Source organism: Lactuca sativa, chromosome 7, assembly GCF_002870075.4.
Source record: "Lactuca sativa cultivar Salinas chromosome 7, Lsat_Salinas_v11, whole genome shotgun sequence".
Lineage (NCBI taxonomy): Eukaryota > Viridiplantae > Streptophyta > Magnoliopsida > Asterales > Asteraceae > Lactuca > Lactuca sativa.
The window spans coordinates 83454813-83476355 of NC_056629.2; the positions used below are offsets into that span (position 1 = coordinate 83454813).

The following is a 21543-nucleotide window of genomic DNA, read 5'->3' on the forward strand; positions in this document are numbered from 1 at the left end:
GTATCCCTAGGGTTCTTATTTGATGTTCAAAGTTGTATGTTCAATTAGAGAAAACATAGATAAAGAATTATGGTTGCATGCACACATAGGATTTTTGTTTGTTATGCTTAAAATCCATTAGTGGTATCAGAGCCTTTGATTGTTTTCTATTGAATTGATTGCAATAATTGAATTGATCAAATTAGGGTTTATGGCATCTTAACCCTATCAGACAAGGATTTCGAAATTAGGGTTCCTTGGGCCCTGTGGTTTTGAAATTTAGGAAAGGGTTGAAACCCTTTCCCTTGCCCTTCAAGTTTCGATTTTAAGGAGGGTTCCTTGCCCCTCAAGATTTCGAAATTAGGCTAAGGATTTAAATCCTTAGCTTCCTCCCCAAGCATGGTAATTTCAAAATTGGTAACTCCTTGTATAGGTTTTCTTATTTTTTGTAATTATCAGTTTAATTGGTTAAATATGATAATTATAAAATTTGTTTATCCTTACCCGTTATTTTTCAAAATTTAGGGTGAGGACTAGGATTAAATTATCTTGATTAATTTAATTAGATATTCCTAAATTGATTTAACAAATTAATTAAATGTTTAACTAATAAATAATTATTAAATCAATTGGTTTAATTTATTAAATTTCGAAAATTTAATTTAATTTAAATTTTAAAAATTAAACCAAGTATTTTAAAATGTTTTAAAATACACCTTATATTATATGTAAAATTAAATATTTAATATTTACTATATGTATAAGACTAAGTCAGTCGAACCGCTAGTACACCTCATTCATGAAGGCGATCTATAAGGAGAGTTTAAGGAAGCGGCCTATAAAATGACCGTTATTGGGTATGCACTCTTACCCACTGCTCCCTTGATTGGTGGAGGGTCGTCAGCCGAACGGGTTTGATAGGACATAACCTCATTAAAAGTATAATGATGAAAAGTAACTAAACTATTTTCTAAAATCTCACTCTTACTTACTTTAGGTAAAATGTGAATTTGATGCTAATCCATGAAATTGCCCATTACACTTTATAAGTCGTTAGTGGAGCGCATGTGGCTAATCGGCATACTAATGTGGGACTAATAAAGAGTGGTAATGGGTGTATTGAACATTATCGTTGATTAATGAAGCACATGTGATTAATCGACACATTAAAAGGAGATGATAAATGACATCGAGAGTACCAAGCTAATCTGAATGGTTATTCACATCTAGTTTGTGATCCTCGGCATCCCAGTCACAAAAGTGATTCTCAGCATCCCATTACACTTTATAAGTCGTTAGTGGAGCGCATGTGGCTAATCGGCACACTAATGTGGGACTAATAAGGAATGGTAATGGGTGTATTGAACATTATCGTTGATTAATGAAGCACGTGTGGTTAACTGACACATTAAAAGGAGATGATAAATGACATCGAGAGTACCAAACTAATTTGAATGGTTATTCACATCTAGTTTGTGATCCTCGGCATCCCAGTCACAAAAGTGAGAGCGTAATCAGGATTAAACATATCATTGAATAGTTCAATGAATCTTAAAAGATCTAGGAGTTTCATGAGATTGAAATTGGTAAAAGATTTACCTACCTAAAATAGATTCGAATTTTATTACGACATCCCTCTTCAAAGATAGAATCGAAAATATGTATCCTATGCTTCATTTAAATTTATGGGTTAATAATTAATGATTAAAATCAACTAACTTGAATTCTCTTTTCTTCCATTATAGATGTCGAGTCAAGACAACAATGGTCTTCCTAATTCTTTTGGATATGTTTTTCCTCTACTTTTTAAAGATCACCTTCCACATTCTGATCAAGGTGAAATTATGTTCCTTTCTTCTAGCAATGATGGAACTGGATGTCATGCTTCTCCAATTCTACCTCATCATCCTCCTCCAGTGACTCTCCTCATGTCCCAAGTTGAAAGATATGAAACTACTCAATCCTTATTGGCATGCAAGCATCAAGATGGAAATCCTGTATGTACGCATGTTCTGGAAATGAAATCATACATTGACAAATTGGAGAGAATGGGTGTCGTTTTCCCAAGGGAGCAGGCCATTGATTTGGTTCTACTTTCGCTTCCTAAGTCATATAGTCAGTTCGTTGAGAACTTTTATATGAGTGACCACGACGTGCCCCCAATAGAACTGACACATATGTTGATTGTTGCTGGAGTAAAAATGCTTAAGAGCACAAGTGAAGCAAAAGTTTTTGAAGGATCCGAGTCCAAAATTTCCATGTACATTGATAATGGTGACAATGGTAGTCCAGAACAGATTTCTCTTCCCAATGGAAAGGGATCGGCCATGGTCAAACTGTTTGATCGTATGGTAAAGATAAATGTCGGTTCTGAGATAGTTCCATGTGTTAATCCTAAAAATTTTATATATTTCTATTGCCAATTGGAGGGGAATTGATTGCGAAGCTGCCCAGACTACCTAAAGATCTTAGAGATGATAAAGTCAGGCCATATGACTCTACTTCGAGTGCATCCATTATCTAACTCCATTATCTTAACAAGTTCATATTCATAGATTCTTAATATATTATGTGATTGTAACGCCTGTGTTTCCGGGCTTTCCATTTTTAGCAATGTAATAGTCTAGGTTAACCTTTGTAACCCGTTTTGAAATAATAAGATTGTATTATTTGAGTATTATGTGTTTTGGTGCTTAATTGCTTAATTAGGTGGTTTGATTAATTAAGAATAAAAATAAGCGTCGAAATTAAAGTGTAAAATAAACTTAATATCTTTGAATAATGTTGTAGTAGTTGAAACGAGGTTTCCGAATATATATAGAACGCCCAAATCTGACTTCGTATGAGGAAGTTATGATTTATCGAAGTTTCGGCTTAGCGGTGTGCAGCCCGAAATACTCGATTTGAGATCGAGCGGTTTTTAGCCGAAGCAATCTAAACGAGGATCGAAGGTCTCGTTGTTGGTATCAAAGCGATAAAAAGTTAGGCGAGAACGGACGTCAAACGAAGAAGTTATGAATTTATAACGAAGTTTTTCTGTCACGGCCTATTAAAAATAAATAATAAAAATAAAGTCGAAATTGGTCGACGGAGTCTAAACGAAAGTTGTAGAGCGTAGTCTCACCTTCGCGTGGATATAAAGAACGTCGAAAACGAAGTTCGTATGCGAAAGTTATGAATTCCGAAGTTTATTTAATATTTTGTATTTAAATTTAAATGGAAATTCGGAAGCATTATCCGAAGGCGAGTCGCCGGTCTGATCCGACGTACGCCCCGCGTACTCCGAAGAGTGTCGACATTTCGGATGACGCATGCAGTGACGATTTTGGAAGCAGTACGCGTTGCGTACTGCAGTACGCCCCGCGTACTCTGAGGCTCCAGCCTCCTATAAATAGGAACCGAAGGCAACCGAGTCTTTTGCCAATTTCCTCTCTTCTCTCTCTCCCGTTTTGCATCGTTTTGCGTGCCAGAAATACCCCGAAGCCCCGGTATCATACTCTATCCCCGAGGCAAGTCCCGAGATCCCGAAGATCCCGAGAAGTGCGGTTCCCGAGTCGAAGCTCTGCCCGCGAGAAGTTCGATTTTTGTGAAGATCTTTCAGATCTGCTGAGGATTTCTACTTCTACAAGTCGTAGTGCTGTCCGATCATCTTCTGATCAAGTGAGTGTATACTACCTTTCATAAACACGATAATAATACAAGTTTGGTTCGAGTGTATTAAGTATATTGTTGTTTATAAGTGTGAGTGTGTAGTTACCTTCTTCTAACACATAAATATTAAGTATTTTCTATAAAATATGTGCTATGTGTATAGTATATTGTTGTTTATATGTGTGAATGTGTATTCATTCTCTTCTATCTCATAGATATGATTTATTCTCTATGAGATATGTGTTATGTGTGTGTGTCTCATCTGTTATGTGGATTATGTGTTGATTAAAGCATGCTATACAGGTTTTCAAAACTATGTATAAAAATGTATATTTTATCTACTAATATGTTGGGTAGAACATGGGTAGATAGTTGGTGTGTAATAAACAGATGAGAGGCCTCGTTGTTGTTTGATTTAGTCATCTAGCGGAGTTTAGATGACGACCACTGGCTATTCTAGACAGTCTTGTGGAAACATTAGCAGGTTCGCCACCTGTAGGTGTTAATGAACTTGGGTGTTCATTCGATGTACTCCATCCCCCTCATGGTTGTCTTATTTGACTTATATTGCTGAGGTACCCCCGAAGCATGTGTTGTCGCCCCGATGAAATATTCTTAGACTAGGTCCTTTGTGTTAGTTGTTTTAGGGACATAAAGTGAGAATAATGGGAATGGGTAATTGGGTTATTGTTGGTTGGTGAAAATTAAATATGATTATTTATTGTGGGTTGAAAACCCTATATGCTCACTAGGCTCCCAAGCCTGACCCACTCAGTTTTATTTGTATTACAGGAAGTGGCGCGAGGGCATGAGATGGATGAACCATCAGTTGTTTTGTTTACAAGTCTGTATATGTATATATTTGTTGAATGACGTGTAATGTTATCGTTTATGCTTATTGGTCTGTATCGGAACATGACACCCCGAGTTTTGATAATATAATGAAAATACATTTCTTTTATGAAATGCTTTGGTAAACATTGTTTTATCATGTTTTGTTTTTGGGAACAAATTCCGCAACTCTTTCAAATCAAAAAGATTTACTCTGAAATTATTTTATAAGCATAAATGAAAATCGGTCTTTTCTTGCCAAGATTTTGGGGATGTCACTGTTGGTATCAGAGCATTAGTTTAAGCGAACTAGAAATTTGTAGGATTTCTAGACTTAAACTTAGAATGCTAAGTGAAGTTTTGAGATGTGTGTCTGTTATGTTTTAGACACGAGCACTGGTTTATTTTAGGAAAGTTGCCTAAAAATGCTTTATGTGCTAAATGTTATATGTTGCCATATATGATATTATTTGTTCGGATCTATGGTCTGTTGCCGACCAGATCTAGAAACCTTATGTGTGTAGGATTCTAAGCGTACGTCTACGATATTAGAACTAGCATGTAAACGTTTCGGTGTGATAAGGATGATTTGAATATCTATCGTGATTGAGGATCTAATTTCACCTTATTCGGTGTATAGATCAAAAATGGTGAAAACAAGAAGTGGAGTTGGAAATGCTGATGAAAACAGGAATCAACCACCAGTGATTGAACAAGTACCTGTCGTAGCAGCAGCACCTGAGCCAATAACCATGGCTGGTGTGCAAATGATGATTCAGACGATGTTGGATCGTCAGATGGATGAAACTAGACGGTTGCTTCAACAGAATCGTGAAGAACTGTCGATTCGTGTGGAAGAGCCTGAATTAAATGAAGGGCACTCAGAAGGGGGAAACTTCAGTGGGTCTATTGGTCAAGCCAACCCACCGATAGTTAGGCAAGATAACCATGATGGAAGGAATGATGGAATGGGATGCAAGTACAAGGATTTTCTAACTTGCAAACCATCGACCTTCAATGGAAAGGAGGATCTGATTGGGGTTATGGATTGGATCTCCGAAATGGAATTGGCCTTTATGACTTGTGGCTGCAGAGGTAAGTTGCAGACTATCTATGCTGTGCGTCAGTTCCGAGGTGGAGCCGTTCGTTGGTGGAACACTCTAGGGAAGACCTTAAGCCCTAATGATCCACTGTAATTGGCATGGGCAGAGTTCTTGGTGCAGTTCAAGCGCAAGTTCTGCTCGGCTCAAAATTTGTTGGAGTTGGAGAACAAGTTCCTGACATTGACGAAAGGCAGCATGTCAGTTGATGAATACACCAATAGCTTCACCGATAAGATGGAGTTTGCCTTGCGTATCGTCCCAGACGAGTTGACAAAGGACCGGTATGCGAAGGGACACCCATGGGAGTATGATGTGCCAGTACGTCAGGCACTTACTTTAGAGGCAGCTATCTGGGCTGCCAAGTCTGTTGAGAACATGATAAAGGGAAGAACCACCGCCAAGGTTGAGGTTGGTGAGAAAAGGAAGTTTGAGGGAACATCTGGTTCCAGTAAGAAGAGCAAATTTTCGAAATCTGATTTGAAAAAGTTTGGAGGAAAAGGAGGCGAAGCGAAGTGGTGTGATAAGTGTAAGAAAAAGCACTTTGGGAAATGTAGCGAGGATGTGACCTGCTACAAGTGTGGGAAGGTTGGACATTTTGCCAATGAATGTCCGAACAACAAAAGGATGTGTTTTGGTTGCAATGAAGAGGGGCATATTTTGAAAGACTGTCCAAAGAAGAAGGAGGCAGCTAGGCCCAACATTCCACCAAAGCCGAAGGCGAGAGCCTTCCAGATGACACTCGAAGCTGCGAAAGATGAAGCTGATGTCGCTTCAGGTACCTTTCTCGTAAACGAATTTCCTGCTCAAATTTTGTTTGATTCTGGAGCCAACTATTCCTTTATTTCGCATGAGTTTGGTAGAAAGCTAGCTTTGCCTGTTGATAGACTAGATGATGCTTTATTAGTCGAAGTAGCTAGTGGCAAGTTTATACATGTTAGCCATCGTATGAAAGACATCTTAATCGACCTTAATGGGAATAAGTTTCACGAGGAATTATTGCCCATCGATCTTAATGGTTTCGACATCGTGTTGGGAATGCTGAAATTTTGTGCAAGAAGAAGATAGTTAAAGTAAACCCGCCTGGGAAAGATTCGTTTATGGTGTATAGGGACAAACGGCGAGTGAATTATGGAATCATTTCCCTAATGAAAGCCAGAAAGTGTTTGACCAAGGGATGTACATCATATTTAGCATTCGTGATTGATGCTAAGAAAGAAAAGAAGGTGATGCAGAGTATTCCAGTGGTGTGTGATTATCCGGAAGTATTTCCCGAAGATCTTCCTGGATTACCACCTGATAGACAAGTAGAGTTCAGAATAGACTTGTTACCAGGAACCACGCCAATAGCAAAAGCACCTTATCGATTAGCACCGACGGAGATGAAGGAGCTGATGATGCAACTTCAGGAGTTATTGGACAAAGGTTTCATTAGACCTAGTTCATCGCCCTGGGGAGCTCCGGTGTTATTTGTGAAGAAGAAAGATGGAAGTATGAGAATGTGCATCGATTACAGAGAGCTGAACAAGGCAACAATAAAGAATAGATATCCGTTGCCGAGGATTGATGACCTGTTTGATAAATTGCAAGGTTCGAGCTATTTCTCGAAGATCGATCTAAGGTCAGGATATCATCAGCTGAAAGTAAGAGAGCAAGATATCGAGAAGACTGCATTCAGAACTAGATATGGACACTACGAGTTCTTGGTTATGTCGTTTGGACTAACCAATGCTCCGGCAGCATTCATGGATTTGATGAATAGGGTTTGTAATCCGTTCCTTGATAAATCTGTGATAGTGTTCATAGACGACATTCTGATTTACTCGAAAATCCAGGAGGAGCATGGCAGACACTTGCAAGAAGTGTTAGAAGTTTTGAAGCAGGAGAAGCTATATGCGAAGTTCTCCAAATGTAATTTTTGGATTCGTGAAGTCCAATTCTTGGGTCACGTGGTCAACCAAGAAGGGATAATGGTTGATCCAGCGAAGATCGAATCTGTGATGAAGTGGGAACAACCGAAAAGTCCTACGGAGGTTCGAAGCTTTTTAGGATTATCCGGATATTACCACAGGTTTATCCAAGGCTTTTCTTCGATCGCTAGTCCATTAACATCTTTGACCCACAAAGGAGCTACTTATGCTTGGAGTGATAAGCATAAAGAAGCATTCGAGAAGTTAAAGAAGATGCTATGCGAGGCACCGATACTTTCTTTACCCGATGGATTTGAAGACTTCGCTGTTTATAGCGATGCGTCTGGGGTTGGATTGGGTTGTGTTTTGACCCAAAGAGAAAAGGTGATAGCATATGCGTCTCGACAGCTGAAAGAGCATGAAAAGAATTACCCGACTCATGATTTGGAGTTGGCAGCGGTAGTTTTCGCTCTGAAAATATGGAGGCATTACCTCTATGGCATGAAGTGCAAACTTTTCACTGATCATAAGAGTCTCCAATATCTCTTTAATCAGAAGAAATTGAATATGAGGCAACGACGCTGGCTAGAATTACTTAAAGACTACGACTGCGAGATACTTTACCACCCCGGTAAAGCTAATGTTGTTGCTGATGCTCTCAGTCGGAAGGTCAATCTTGAAAGGAAAAGGCCAAGAGCGTTGAGAATTGAAGTTGTCTCGACCATTGTGGAAAGTATAAAGAAAGCTCAAGAGGAAGCTTCTGAGAAAAATGACCGAAAGGAGGAACGTTTGGGCAAAACGTTGGTGTTCGGCGTAAACAGTCATGGACTGAAGGTATTCCAAGATCGTATTTGGGTACCTAAGTCAGGAGGAATTAGGGATCTTCTGATAGAAGAAGCTCACAAAACCATGTACTCGATTCATCCTGGTAGCACTAAAATGTATAGGGACCTGAAACCCTACTACTGGTGGCCGACGATGAAGCTTGATGTTGCAAAGTATGTGGCTGAGTGTGTGACTTGTGCGAGAGTCAAGACACAACATCAGAAACCTTACAGGAGTTTAGAACCATTGCATGTGCCTATGGGTAAGTGGGAAGACATTGCTATGGATTTTGTCACTAAACTGCCCAGAACAAAGAATGGTCACGACATGATTTGGGTGGTCGTTGATCGATTCACTAAGAGTGCGCATTTCATAGCGGCCAAGGAGAAGTGGTCTATGGAAAAGCTTGCGAATTCTTACGTGAAGGAAATTGTGAGGCTTCACGGTGTTCCGTTAACGATTGTGTCGGATCGTGATAGTCGTTTCACCTCAAGGTTTTGGAAAAGTCTACAAGAGGAAATGGGTACCAAGTTATGTTTAAGTACAGCTTACCATCCGCAGACTGATGGTCAGAGTGAAAGAACAATACAAACACTTGAAGATATGCTGAGAGCATGTACCTTGGAATTCCTAGGTAATTGGGATGAACATTTACCATTGGCAGAATTTTCCTATAATAATAGTTTTCACTCGAGCATTAAGATGGCACCTTATCAAGCTTTGTATGGACAGAAGTGTCGTACGCCGTCTTGTTGGCTTGAGGCTGGGGAAAAGCAGTTTATGGGACCGTAGATGGTTCATCAAACTGCTGAAAAGTTGAAAATAATTAGGGAAAGAATGTTAGCAGCTCAAGATCGTCAAAAGAGCTATGCTGACAAAAAGCGAAGACCGATGACTTTTGAAATTGGAGATTCGGTTTTGCTTAAAGTCTCGCCGTGGAAGGGACTTATAAGATTTGGAAAAAGGGGAAAGTTGAGTCCAAGGTTTATTGGACCGTTTAAAGTTCTTCAGAGGATTGGGAACCAAGCTTACAAGCTCGAATTACCCGAGGAACTGAATGGAATTCACAACACTTTTCATGTGTGTTATTTGAGGAAGTTCACGGGAGAAGTTCCCGATATAATTCCAATTTCTGAATTGAGAATTGATGAGAACAAAAGGTTGATTGAAGAACCAGAGGCAATTGTTGACCGACAGACTAAGAAGTTGCGACGCAAAATGGTTGGGTTAGTGCTTGTCCGATGGAAACACACGAATGGGCCGAATCTCACCTGGGAGACGGAGAGTGACATGTTGAGTCGCTATCCGCATTTGTTTGTTGATGTGTGATTCCGGGGACGGAATCATTCTAAGGTGGAGAGAATTGTAACGCCTGTGTTTCCGGGCTTGCCATTTTTAGCAATGTAATAGTCTAGGTTAACCTTTGTAACCCGTTTTGAAATAATAAGATTGTATTATTTGAATAATGTTGTAGTAGTTGAAACGAGGTTTCCGAATATATATAGAACGCCCAAATCTGACTTCGTATGAGGAAGTTATGATTTATCGAAGTTTCGGCTTAGCGGTGTGCAGCCCGAAATACTCGATTTGAGATCGAGCGGTTTTTAGCCAAAGCAATCTAAACGAGGATCGAAGGTCTCGTTGTTGGTATCAAAGCGATAAAAAGTTAGGCGAGAACGGACGTCAAACGAAGAAGTTATGAATTTATAACGAAGTTTTTCTGTCACGGCCTATTAAAAATAAATAATAAAAATAAATTCGAAATTAGCCGACGGAGTCTAAACGAAAGTTGTAGAGCGTAGTCTCACCTTCGCGTGGATATAAAGAACGTCGAAAACGGAGTTCGTATGCGAAAGTTATGAATTCCGAAGTTTATTTAATATTTTGTATTTAAATTTAAATGGAAATTCGGAAGCATTATCCGAAGGCGAGTCACCGGTCTGATCCGACGTACGCCCCGCGTACTCCGAAGAGTGTCGACATTTCGGATGACGCATGCAGTGACGATTTTGGAAGCGCGTACTGCGGTACGCCCCGCGTACTCTGAGGCTCCAGCCTCCTATAAATAGGAACCGAAGGCAACCGAGTCTTTTGCCAATTTCCTCTCTTCTCTCTCTCCCGTTTTGCATCGTTTTGCGTGCCAGAAATACCCCGAAGCCCCGGTATCATACTCTATCCCCGAGGCAAGTCCCGAGATCCCGAAGATCCCGAGAAGTGCGGTTCCCGAGTCGAAGCTCTGCCCGCGAGAAGTTCGATTTTTGTGAAGATCTTTCAGATCTGCTGAGGATTTCTACTTCTACAAGTCGTAGTGTTGTCCGATCATCTTCTGATCAAGTGAGTGTATACTACCTTTCATAAACACGATAATAATACAAGTTTGGTTCGAGTGTATTAAGTATATTGTTGTTTATAAGTGTGAGTGTGTAGTTACCTTCTTCTAACACATAAATATTAAGTATTTTCTATAAAATACGTGCTATGTTTATAGTATATTGTTGTTTATATGTGTGAATGTGTATTCACTCTCTTCTATCTCATAGATATGATTTATTCTCTATGAGATATGTGTTATGTGTGTGTGTGCCTCATCTGTTATGTGGATTATGTGTTGATTAAAGCATGCTATACAGGTTTTCAAAACTATGTATAAAAATGTATATTTTATCTACTAATATGTTGGGTAGAACATGGGTAGATAGTTGGTGTGTAATAAACAGATGAGAGGCCTCGTTGTTGTTTGATTTAGTCATCTAGCGGAGTTTAGATGACGACCACTGGCTATTCTAGACAGTCTTGTGGAAACATTAGCAGGTTCGCCACCTGTAGGTGTTAATGAACTTGGGTGTTCATTCGATGTACTCCATCCCCCTCATGGTTGCCTTATTTGACTTATATTGCTGAGGTACCCCCGAAGCATGTGTTGTCGCCCCGATGAAATATTCTTAGACTAGGTCCTTTGTGTTAGTTGTTTTAGGGACATAAAGTGAGAATAACGGGAATGGGTAATTGGGTTATTGTTGGTTGGTGAAAATTAAATATGATTATTTATTGTGGGTTGAAAACCCTATATGCTCACCAGGCTCCCAAGCCTGACCCACTCAGTTTTATTTGTATTATAGGAAGTGGCGCGAGGGCATGAGATGGATGAACCATCAGTTGTTTTGTTTACAAGTCTGTATATGTATATATTTGTTGAATGACGTGTAATGTTATCGTTTATGCTTATTGGTCTGTATCGGAACATGACACCCCGAGTTTTGATAATATAATGAAAATACATTTCTTTTATGAAATGCTTTGGTAAACATTGTTTTATCATGTTTTGTTTTTGGGAACAAATTCCGCAACTATTTCAAATCAAAAGGATTTACTCTGAAATTATTTTAAAAGCATAAATGAAAATCGGTCTTTTCTGGCCGAGATTTTGGGGATGTCACAGTGATGATCACATTCTGATGGTTAGGATCTAAGAGAACGAAGGAAGTTTAGGGACAGTGAGCTAATTCTAATCATGAGAGATGGATTTCAGTCACATGTTCGATGATCAGAATTTGGAGCTGCTACTTAGGAGTTATGATAATTTAATAGACTACTTAGGAAATGTCTAGAAACATTGTTTTCATATTTTGGCATTGTAAGGACAAAAGTTTTCTGATTATTATCAATAAAAGCGAGTTTTTGATTTATCTAGTTTATATTTCTTTGCAATGGCATTTATGAAAATTGGTGGTTACATTTCTATTATTAGCAATATTAATTATGGCTTTGATTCTTGTTATATCGTTTGTGGTATTGTCATAATTAACTAAGTGAAAAGGAATTTTGATCACCCAAGTTCCAATTTGAAAGAAACTTGGAGTCATGCAATTCGAATTGTGTGATGCATGAGAATCTTGATCTTTGGAAAATTATGACCAATTCATTGATCACATGTTTATGTGAGTCAAAGTGAAGGACAAATGGATCTAGTACTGTTGATATGGACTATTCAGATCCACCACACATTACGATAAGTTTATTTGTCATGATTTACTGATGCTTCAGTCAACATGGTTGTGTTTATAAGATTAAGCATGATTCTGATACTTTGAAAAGATTCATAGAGTAACAGAACGAATAGAAGAATCTATTAGGCAGAAAGATAAAAGTTTCTCCAATCTGAAAGGAAAGGAGAATACTTTAGTATCGTGTTTTGTGATCATATTAATGATTGTGGAACTATATCACAATTTATCCTCAAAAGAGATATTAGTGCAATTGTTTGACTAAGTAGAGGAATCATATATTGTTGAAATGGTTCAATCAAGAGATGAGTCACACTTCGTCTTCTAATCAAGTTTTAGAGTCATGCTCTAGTTACTACACATCGTATCTTGAAACTTATTTCATACTAAGTAGGTTTATAACACCTCATAAAATTTGGAGTAATAATGTTTTCTTACTCTAGCACATTTGGAATTAGAAGTTGTGATATTTTGGTTAAAACAAAGGATGAACTAAGGCCAATTCCATGAAGTGTTTCTTGTCTAGAATCCACACTAACTTTTGAATATTTGATGTTGCTCGTCAATGAATGTTTTTTAAGAGTGAAACTTATATGTCAAGAAGTCAGTAAGAGTCTTAACGATCTTGAAGAGTTTTAGGAGTCAATCAAGAATAAACCTTTTAGTTATCACTAGCACACGAGCTGAGGTTGATAACCTATTGTGCTAAGTTGATAACCTTTTAGTTATCACTATGTTACCCTAGAGCATCTGTCAGTATAACGACTTGTTATAATCTTATTGTATAGTTTTGGGCAGAATTTCTACTAGGTATAATATCATTCTATGGTTTGTGTTGCATAACGACTAGGTATAATATTATTCCTAAAACATTAACACAGTAATTACCAGGCATAATATCATCCTAACGTTTCATGCATTTTATAAACTACATATATATTACAAATAATAATATTTTTTTAAATCGATAATGTAGTATTATAACATGTATTCCCACCTCGTAAAACTTTTAAAAACTTGTAAAAGTAGGGTCGTGAACTCACCCTAGTAGTATGAATCGCGGTAATAGGGTAGCTTCGAGACTCGTGAGCTCGAAGACCTCTTGTGAAGTGAAGCGCATCGAATAGAGGGAGTGAGAGGCTTTGAGAGAGGTGTACAGAAGTGGGTCTACAAACACTTCTATTTATAGCAAGGTTTTTGACCACGCGTCGTGCCTTTTAGTGTGCATGTTGCGTAAAGTGCATCGTGGCTCCAACTGGGCGTTGCCACGTATCACTCTCTCGCTGGGCCACGTCATTGACAATCTTAGTGAATCATGCATCAGTGTGCATGCTGCGTATAGCACTCGTACATAAATGTTTTTGAAAATTTCATATCTCTTGCATACAAGCTTCATTCTTTACCCTCTTTATACCCACACAATGCTCTCGGCTAACACTACAACTTTCCTTTAGGCTATTTTCACAAATTTTAACTTTCATGTTTTGGCCTAACGGGGGCATCCATAAATGATTTTTATAAAAATTATAACTTCCCCGTGCATGCTCCAATCTTGATATTTTTCATCTCAAAATTCTTATATTAAGGAGTCCTATGACTTTCCTTTTTGTGACATTAGCCAAAACTTAATCGATCTCTTTGTACTATTTTTACATCATAAAATTATTTACGCGGTTGATTTTTATTTCTAGTAAAAACCATAAGTTCTTCATACGAAGTCAAATTTTTAGGAAGTTTATATTTTTCGAATCACGTTGCCGAGTACCTCCCGAATATTTTAACATGTCTCTAAGGTGACACGACTTTTCATGCACCTATTTTTGAGCCTCTTCGTCGCATTATTCATATATGTAAGGGTGTATTTGAATATATTTATCAATATAATGCAGTATTACATTGCTGCCTTATTACATTTATTTGTCTTAGCTAATTCCTAATGGCGGTCGGTGACGTGTTTTCTTCGGTCGTAACAATTTCACTACTATAGGGACAATTTGTGAGTTTTTCTCTTATTTTAAAGAAGAAAAGTGAAAAAAATGAAATTTCATATGCAAGGGGTCCCATCCCATCTCTCTCTCTCTCTCTCTCTCTCTCTCTCTCTCTCTCTCTCTCTCTCTCTCTCTCTCTCTCTCTCTCTACCGCATACCCCCACCCCTAAAACCATTCAAACAAACATATAATAATCATTCAACTTTGTTTCACATTACTTTTTCCAAGCAAATCCCATGCAACAAAAATCTATAAGCTAGCATTTTTAAGAAGATGTAAAGGAAGATGAATAACCTATTTCCACCATTAAAACATATACACCTTATATAGACAAATTATCATATAGATAACCTCCTTCCACCGCCTTTGTTATGTTGATCTCGGAAAACACCACCGTCAAACTCATTGGTAACAACTTTAACAAGAAATACGGCAGAGAAGACAATCGCTTTAACAAGAAATCGGTAACACCTTTCACAAACTCATCGGTAACAGCTCCTTGGATCCAAACACGGTAACACTTATTCCTCTTTATTCCGTCGTCGACAACAGATTTAAAAAGAGATCCTCCTCGACTTGATGATGTCCAAACGATTGTTGCCTGTTGAATTGAAATGGATTCAAAGGGTTTATTCTGACATCTTGACTTTTCGATTTGCACTTTCACAGATTAACAGAACCAACGATGTTGCTATGGACATAAAACGTCAGACCCACGACATTCCAAGGCGACGCTGACATGGTTTTTGACAAATTTGGCTGCTCCAATAACTAAAGCGGAGAACATGTTTCTTGACCGGATCCTAGCGGATGATTCGACACTTTTCCAATGGCGGAGGCAATGTAGAAGGAGTGGGGTGTGTGGACCCCCCTTAATTTATATTTTTCAATAATTTTTTAAAGGTTGTGACAACCTGAAATTTTCTATTCTGTTCATTCAAACACTTCATTGAAAGTCAAACTCATTCCTGCTATCATTTAGCACAATTTGGAGTTTATTTGAGCATTCTGAGCCTTGTACGCTTACGGGATAAGTGTCGGGGTTTATCTGCTGAAGATATAGCACAAAGAACAAGTCTAAATCCCCTTTACAAGGAGTTCACGGCCAACACATGGGAGTTTACGGCCGTAAACTCCATGTGGGCCATAAAATCCTCCTATATGTTGATATTTTGGCCATTTGTTCCATTCTTTCACTTCCTTGGATGAAATCCTCTCAAGTACCATCCCGATCTTCGTCCCCGATCTTCAAAACTCGTAAGCTTCTTGTCTTAACTAGTTGATATCTTACATGAACTAGTGATCTTACATGATTTCATCCGTAAAATCATTCCATTTTGTAGATCTTCAAGTTTCACCAAGAACACCAAGAACACACACTAGTGTTCTTGGCCAAAACCGACCATTCAAGCTCCTAGATCGTAAGTACTCTTGTTCTAAATCGTTGTACACTAGGTTTAACATGTTTAGGCCTTAGAAAACACCAAGAACCACATGATCAAAGGTGTTTACGGCCAAGGGATGTTCTTGGGACGTAAACCCTTCTAAGTGAGGTTAAATGCACCCTAGTCCCTTACCAAGCCATGGATACTAGTCTAGATCATATCCTTGATGTACTTAGGACCTTAAAACATCAAAAGACCATGAACCATTATAGTTTACGGTCGTAATCACATGGAGAAATGGTCCATGGGTCGTAAACTCCACAAAGGAGTGAAATGATGCCCACAATCACTTCCAAAGGCTTAGACATGAAGTAGGAATGTTTCTTTATGACTTATAGGCTTGAAGACACAAAATGGTAGAAGTAACATGAGTTTACAACTGTAAACTCATGAGTTTAAAACCGTAAACTCCAAGGGAGTTGGTCCCAAAGTCGTAAACTCATAAGGAGTTTACCTTTGGACCCTAAACTTAAAACCCAAGTCCTACAACCCTTAGATGCAATACTTAGGACTTATAGCACTTAAATCAAGTGTTTAGCATGTCTTAGGATGTCTTAACTTGTCTAAATAGTGCTATAATCACTAATTGGATATATACATATGTCTTTATATGTTATTAGGATCATTGTGTGTGTTTAAGTCTTCACTTGACACCAGGCACTTGTCCGACACTTCCATATGATCCACTCACTGCAGGTGAGTTCATACCCCTTAATTAACCTTTAAATGTTTCTAAATGTTTATAAATGCTTTTATGAGGGGAATACAAGTTGAATCATGCTAGTTAGTACATCAATCACATGTGATTAATAACTAGCATTCAAATGGATTTACTACAGTTTTAGCTGTTTTAGGAAACAGATTACTTCAAATAACTTTCTCAAACGTTTTTACATGTTAAAACTCTTTATCAAATTGTCTTACATACTGTATGTTTCCTTTCAAACTCGGTTATAATTGTGTTTCAAACAAAGGTTTTCTTATGCTTAAAATTGTTCTTATCAAACAAACTGTTTTCAAAGTTTTTTACAAACTGACATCAAGTCATCATTTCTTAGTTATTAAATCTTTCAAAGGTTTTACAAAACTTCTTTTATACTTTTATATTGTCAAATGCGTACCCATATATGTATAGTTATATAAGTAATGTTTAAAGGACTTAGGACGGCTAGCTCACTTTATTTCCTTTTCCTCGTTGGGATGTGGCCTTAGGGTATCGGTTATTCGTTCGAATGTCGTCTAAATATTAGTTATATATCAGGTATACATATATAGACAAAAAAGTTCCATTAGTCAGTTCAGTACCTTTGGGTAGCAAAGGCATACTTCGGTTATATACGTACATTACTAGTAGCTATAATAGGTATAGTTAGGAGATACTACTTACTATTCTAAGTACAAGGAATCACACAAGAGTCAGTTCATTCATGAGTCTATACTAAATACAATACATACTATATAAAGAGATACAATTACAAAAGTACAATTAATGTAATACTAATATAATACATACGTTATAGAGATACAATACACGATAACATAAGAGAACACATAATAAAGAGAAACACGGAGGAAGATACAATACACGACAAGGTGCTATAGCATGGAACAATTACAGGATCTAACTATACCAATGAATCACTAACGCATTGTTCTAAACAAAAGGTGATAGTTATATTGGGTATACATGATCATAATAATGTGGATGTTCACGGCTTGCGATCATTGCAGGGGTCACATTTGGTTCACAGAATCTCTTGATAGGGGAGCGTTTAGTATGGGATCTAGCCATCACATTATACCTTAATACTTAATTAAGGCAATTAGTACAATAGTAGTCACTTATTACAAATACTACAGTACTTACACTTTACATACGACAAGTACAAAAGGATACAATTCCAGTTAATATATTATTATTACCTTTACTTTGTGTCATATTCACATAATCGATGAGGTAGATTAGATTTGAATAATAATAGTTGTACAAGGAAAAACCTTCACTTAAGTAGAGGTTCAAACTTTCAAAACAGTCGGGTCTTGGTAGAAGGCTACTTTCAAAACAGTTGGGTCTTAGTAGAAGACTACTTTTTATACTAGTAGGAAATATGGGATTTTCTAGGGTTTTCAAACGTTTACAATTACTTACAAACATTTTTGTACTTATACAAACTTTTTTTCAAACGTTTACAAGTCTTTCCTTTACAGTTTTTTACAAGTCAAAGACACATAAATACTTATGAATTCACCAGCTTTATTGTTGATACTCGCTTTCAAAATAACTTGTATTCTCAGGTCACAAATAGACAGGTACGACGACCAGGTTTTGTGAAGATGGAGCAGTCAAGACTCGTCTTTTATTTTGATTATTCATTATGTTGAACACACTTTTAATTAAAATTATACTATTAATGCAATGGACATGTTGTTGCTTGTTTACTACTTTACATGGTTGTGATACATTACATGACGTCCTCCGCCCCAGAACGTTTCCGCCGTTGTTGGTTTTGGGGTGTGACAAAGGTGGTCCCCCCCCCCCTTTGACTTTAGATGGAACCCACTACTTCCATTGAATACCCAAACCACGTTTCCTTCTTCATTTTTTTTAATCTATCGTCTTCTTTCTTTTTAACCTAGCCACACACAGCCTCCACCAAATCAGATTCCGACTCTGCCGGAGATCAGAAAGGATATTGTCGCCAGAGTCAGATGTCGACTGCTTGAGTGTGCCTCCGACCTCCGACCTTCGCTTCCCTTGTTCTCTCTCTCTCTTTCTAGCTCGGTAAATCACTACCTTTAAATATACTTTGATTTTATTAGAGGAAATTGATTTCCGTTGGTTTAAAAGCTTCTATGTTGGTTTGTGGAATTGTTACTCTTATTTTTTTTATTGAAATCAGTTAATATTTGGTTGTATTGTGAAATTTTGGATTTTTGTGGGTAAATTCAAACAATGTCGATAGTGAGTGTAATTGGAAATTTTTAATTTTTGTTTTGGGATCAGTGGGTGGATCCATAACTTGTTTTGTTATTGTTAGCAGGAAAAAAAAACTTAAATAATATATAGTTTCGTTCGTTTGTCCCCTGTATGTCCCCTGTATGCATTATGAATTTGATTCGTTTCATAGTTAAATATAATAGATTGCCAATTGAGTTTTATTATATCAATAAATTATAAATTGTTAATTTCTATTAACTGATAAATGGAAAGATATCTAAAGACGGATTTCAATCGATGATGCATCTTCATCCGGGATTGCTTCCAATGAAATTCCTCAATCTAGCTCTATTCCATCAGTGCCGGTTGAAATTGATTTGAGTGAAACACCTTGGGATCCATGTGATAGAATTTTTTTTTCAGATTATCACCCTAATCAAAGAGATGAAATAAGGTGAAAATATTTGATTAGAGGACCTTGTCAACCACGTGATCATACATTTCCAACAAAAAAGATAGGAGGTAGGACAAGGCGTTTCAATCTGGCTTGGTTTGATCATCGTCAATATAGTAAATGGTTGGAGTATAGTAGAAAAACAAATGAAGCCTTTTGTTTGTGTTGTTACTTCATTAAAGATGTGACAAGTAAAAGTGGCGGCGGTGATGCTTTTGTAACAGAAGGTTTTAGCTGTTGGAATAAACCGGAAAGACTTAAAACTCATGAATGCAATTTCACTAGTTCCCATTCCATAGCACTTAAAAAATGTGAAGATTTGATGAGACAAAATCAATCTATTGCCACTGCTCTTCATAAACAATATGATGCTATAAGGAATGAACATCGAATCCGATTAAATGCTTCCATTGATACTTCTAGATGTTTATTAAATTGTGCATTGCCTTTTCGTGGTCACGATGAGTCTGAAATGTCTCTTTTTAGAGGAAATTTTTTAGAAGTATTGAATTTGGTTCGGGATCAAAAGGAGAGTGTATGGAAAGTTATGTTACAAAATGCTCCGAGGAACAATCAAATGGTGGCTCCATGTATTCAAAAAGACAATGCTCGTTGTTTTGCACAAGAAGTACTTAAATCAATTTTTGAAGAAATTGGTGATGACGTTTTTGCTTTATTAGTTGACAAGTCCAGCAATATATCTAAAAATGAGCAAATGGCAGTGGTTTTACGATATGTTACATGTGGGATTGTTAAAGAACGGTTTATTGGTCTTGTTCATGTGAATGATACATCTGCATTGTCTATAAAATCTGCTATTGACTCTTTATTTTCTGAATATGGATTGAGTTTGACGAAGATCAAGGGTCAAGGGTATGATGGAGCAAGTAATATGAGTGGAAACTTTAATGGTTTAAAATCTTTAATAATGGGAGAAAATACGTCTGCATATTATGTTTATTGCTTTGCTCACCAACTTCAGCTAGTCATTGCAAAAAAAAACATCACGATGTTGGAGTCTTTTTTGATATGGTATCTGTTCTAATGAATGTTGTGTGTGCTTCTTGTAACGTACATATATGATGCGCGAAAGTCAAAATGATAAATTAGAAGAATCCATAGGACATGGTGAAATTGAAACTGGAAGTGGATTAAACCAAGAACTTTCTCTTACTAGAGTCGGAGATACATGTTGGATATCTCGAATCATCGTTATTATGAGTTGTTTTGTTTTAACATGGTTTTGGATATGCAAATTCAAGAGTTCGGTGATCGTTTTAATGAAGTAAGCTTCAAATTGCTTATCTGTATGACGGGTTTGAATCCACATGATTCATTTAATGACTTTGACCCATCAAAGTTACGGAAGTTGATCGATTTCTATCCACATGATTTTAGCTATAAAGATAGGTTGGATATTCTAAATGAACTTTCAGTTTACCCCAATCATATGCAACAAGATGGAAGATTTGCAACTTTAAAGAACATATCCAACCTTGCTAAAATGATGGTGGAAACCAAGATGCATCAGTTCTTTCCTTTGATTTATCGTTTAGTGAAATTGTCATTGGTTTTGCCAGTTGCAACCGCAACGGTGGAGAGATGTTTTTCTGCGATGAAGCTTGTAAAGTCGGATTTGCGGAATCGGATTTCAGATGATTTTCTAAATGATTGTGTCATTTGTGCGGTTGAAAGAGAAGAATTTTCAAAGATTACAAATGAAAATATTATCAAATGTTTCTTAGCTATGTGTCCTCGTAGATTTCAACTGTAAAATGACATTTAGTTGAAGGTTTTAATGTTATTCTACTTCTTCGTAAAAAAAATATTATTATTAATTTCAATTGGTCAACGGTCAATTATGCACCCACTCAACTTCCGGGCTGGATCCACCACTGCACGTTTCTCCAAAGCGATTTCCCCCCATGAGTTGGGTTTTAAAGATTTGCGAGAGAAATCCAATGAGATTGATGACGATAATGAATATTGCAAGAGAGATCTAATGAGATTGATGACGACGGCGAAGTAAATCACCGGTAAGATCAAAAACGACATTGGGTTTTTAAGAATTTGAATTGAATCTCAGAGGAAACGGCATCTAGTTTCTTAGGATTTTGACCCATCATGATCAAGTTAAGACCTTTTTTAGTTAATCAGACAATCTATTTCTTCATATTGTTTTTTCCCTTTAATCTTTAATCTGTCAATAGATTTTAGTTACCATGTATTAGTGATGTTGAGGAAGATATCTAGATGATTGGTTCAACTCATTTGCAGATGATGGGTTCTAGGATGCTTATAAAGATCTAGAGAGAGAGAGGGGGGGACCCCTTGCATATTAAGTTTTATTTTTTCTTTTTTTTTAAATAAGAGAAAACCTCATAAATGGTCTCTATTGTAGTGAAATAACGGAAATG

General features: G+C 37.2%; 1 protein-coding gene across 1 annotated transcript; it reads left to right on the forward strand.

The window, feature by feature from the left end:
* Positions 1 to 1724: 1724 nt before the first annotated feature.
* Positions 1725 to 20171, forward strand: LOC111887708 (uncharacterized). The gene is made up of 3 exons (XM_052765734.1): positions 1725 to 1976; positions 18946 to 19037; positions 19145 to 20171. The coding sequence occupies exons 1-3, from the start codon at positions 1725 to 1727 to the stop codon at positions 20169 to 20171; spliced, it is 1371 nt and encodes a 456-aa protein (XP_052621694.1).
* The last annotated feature ends 1372 nt before the right edge of the window (positions 20172 to 21543 follow it).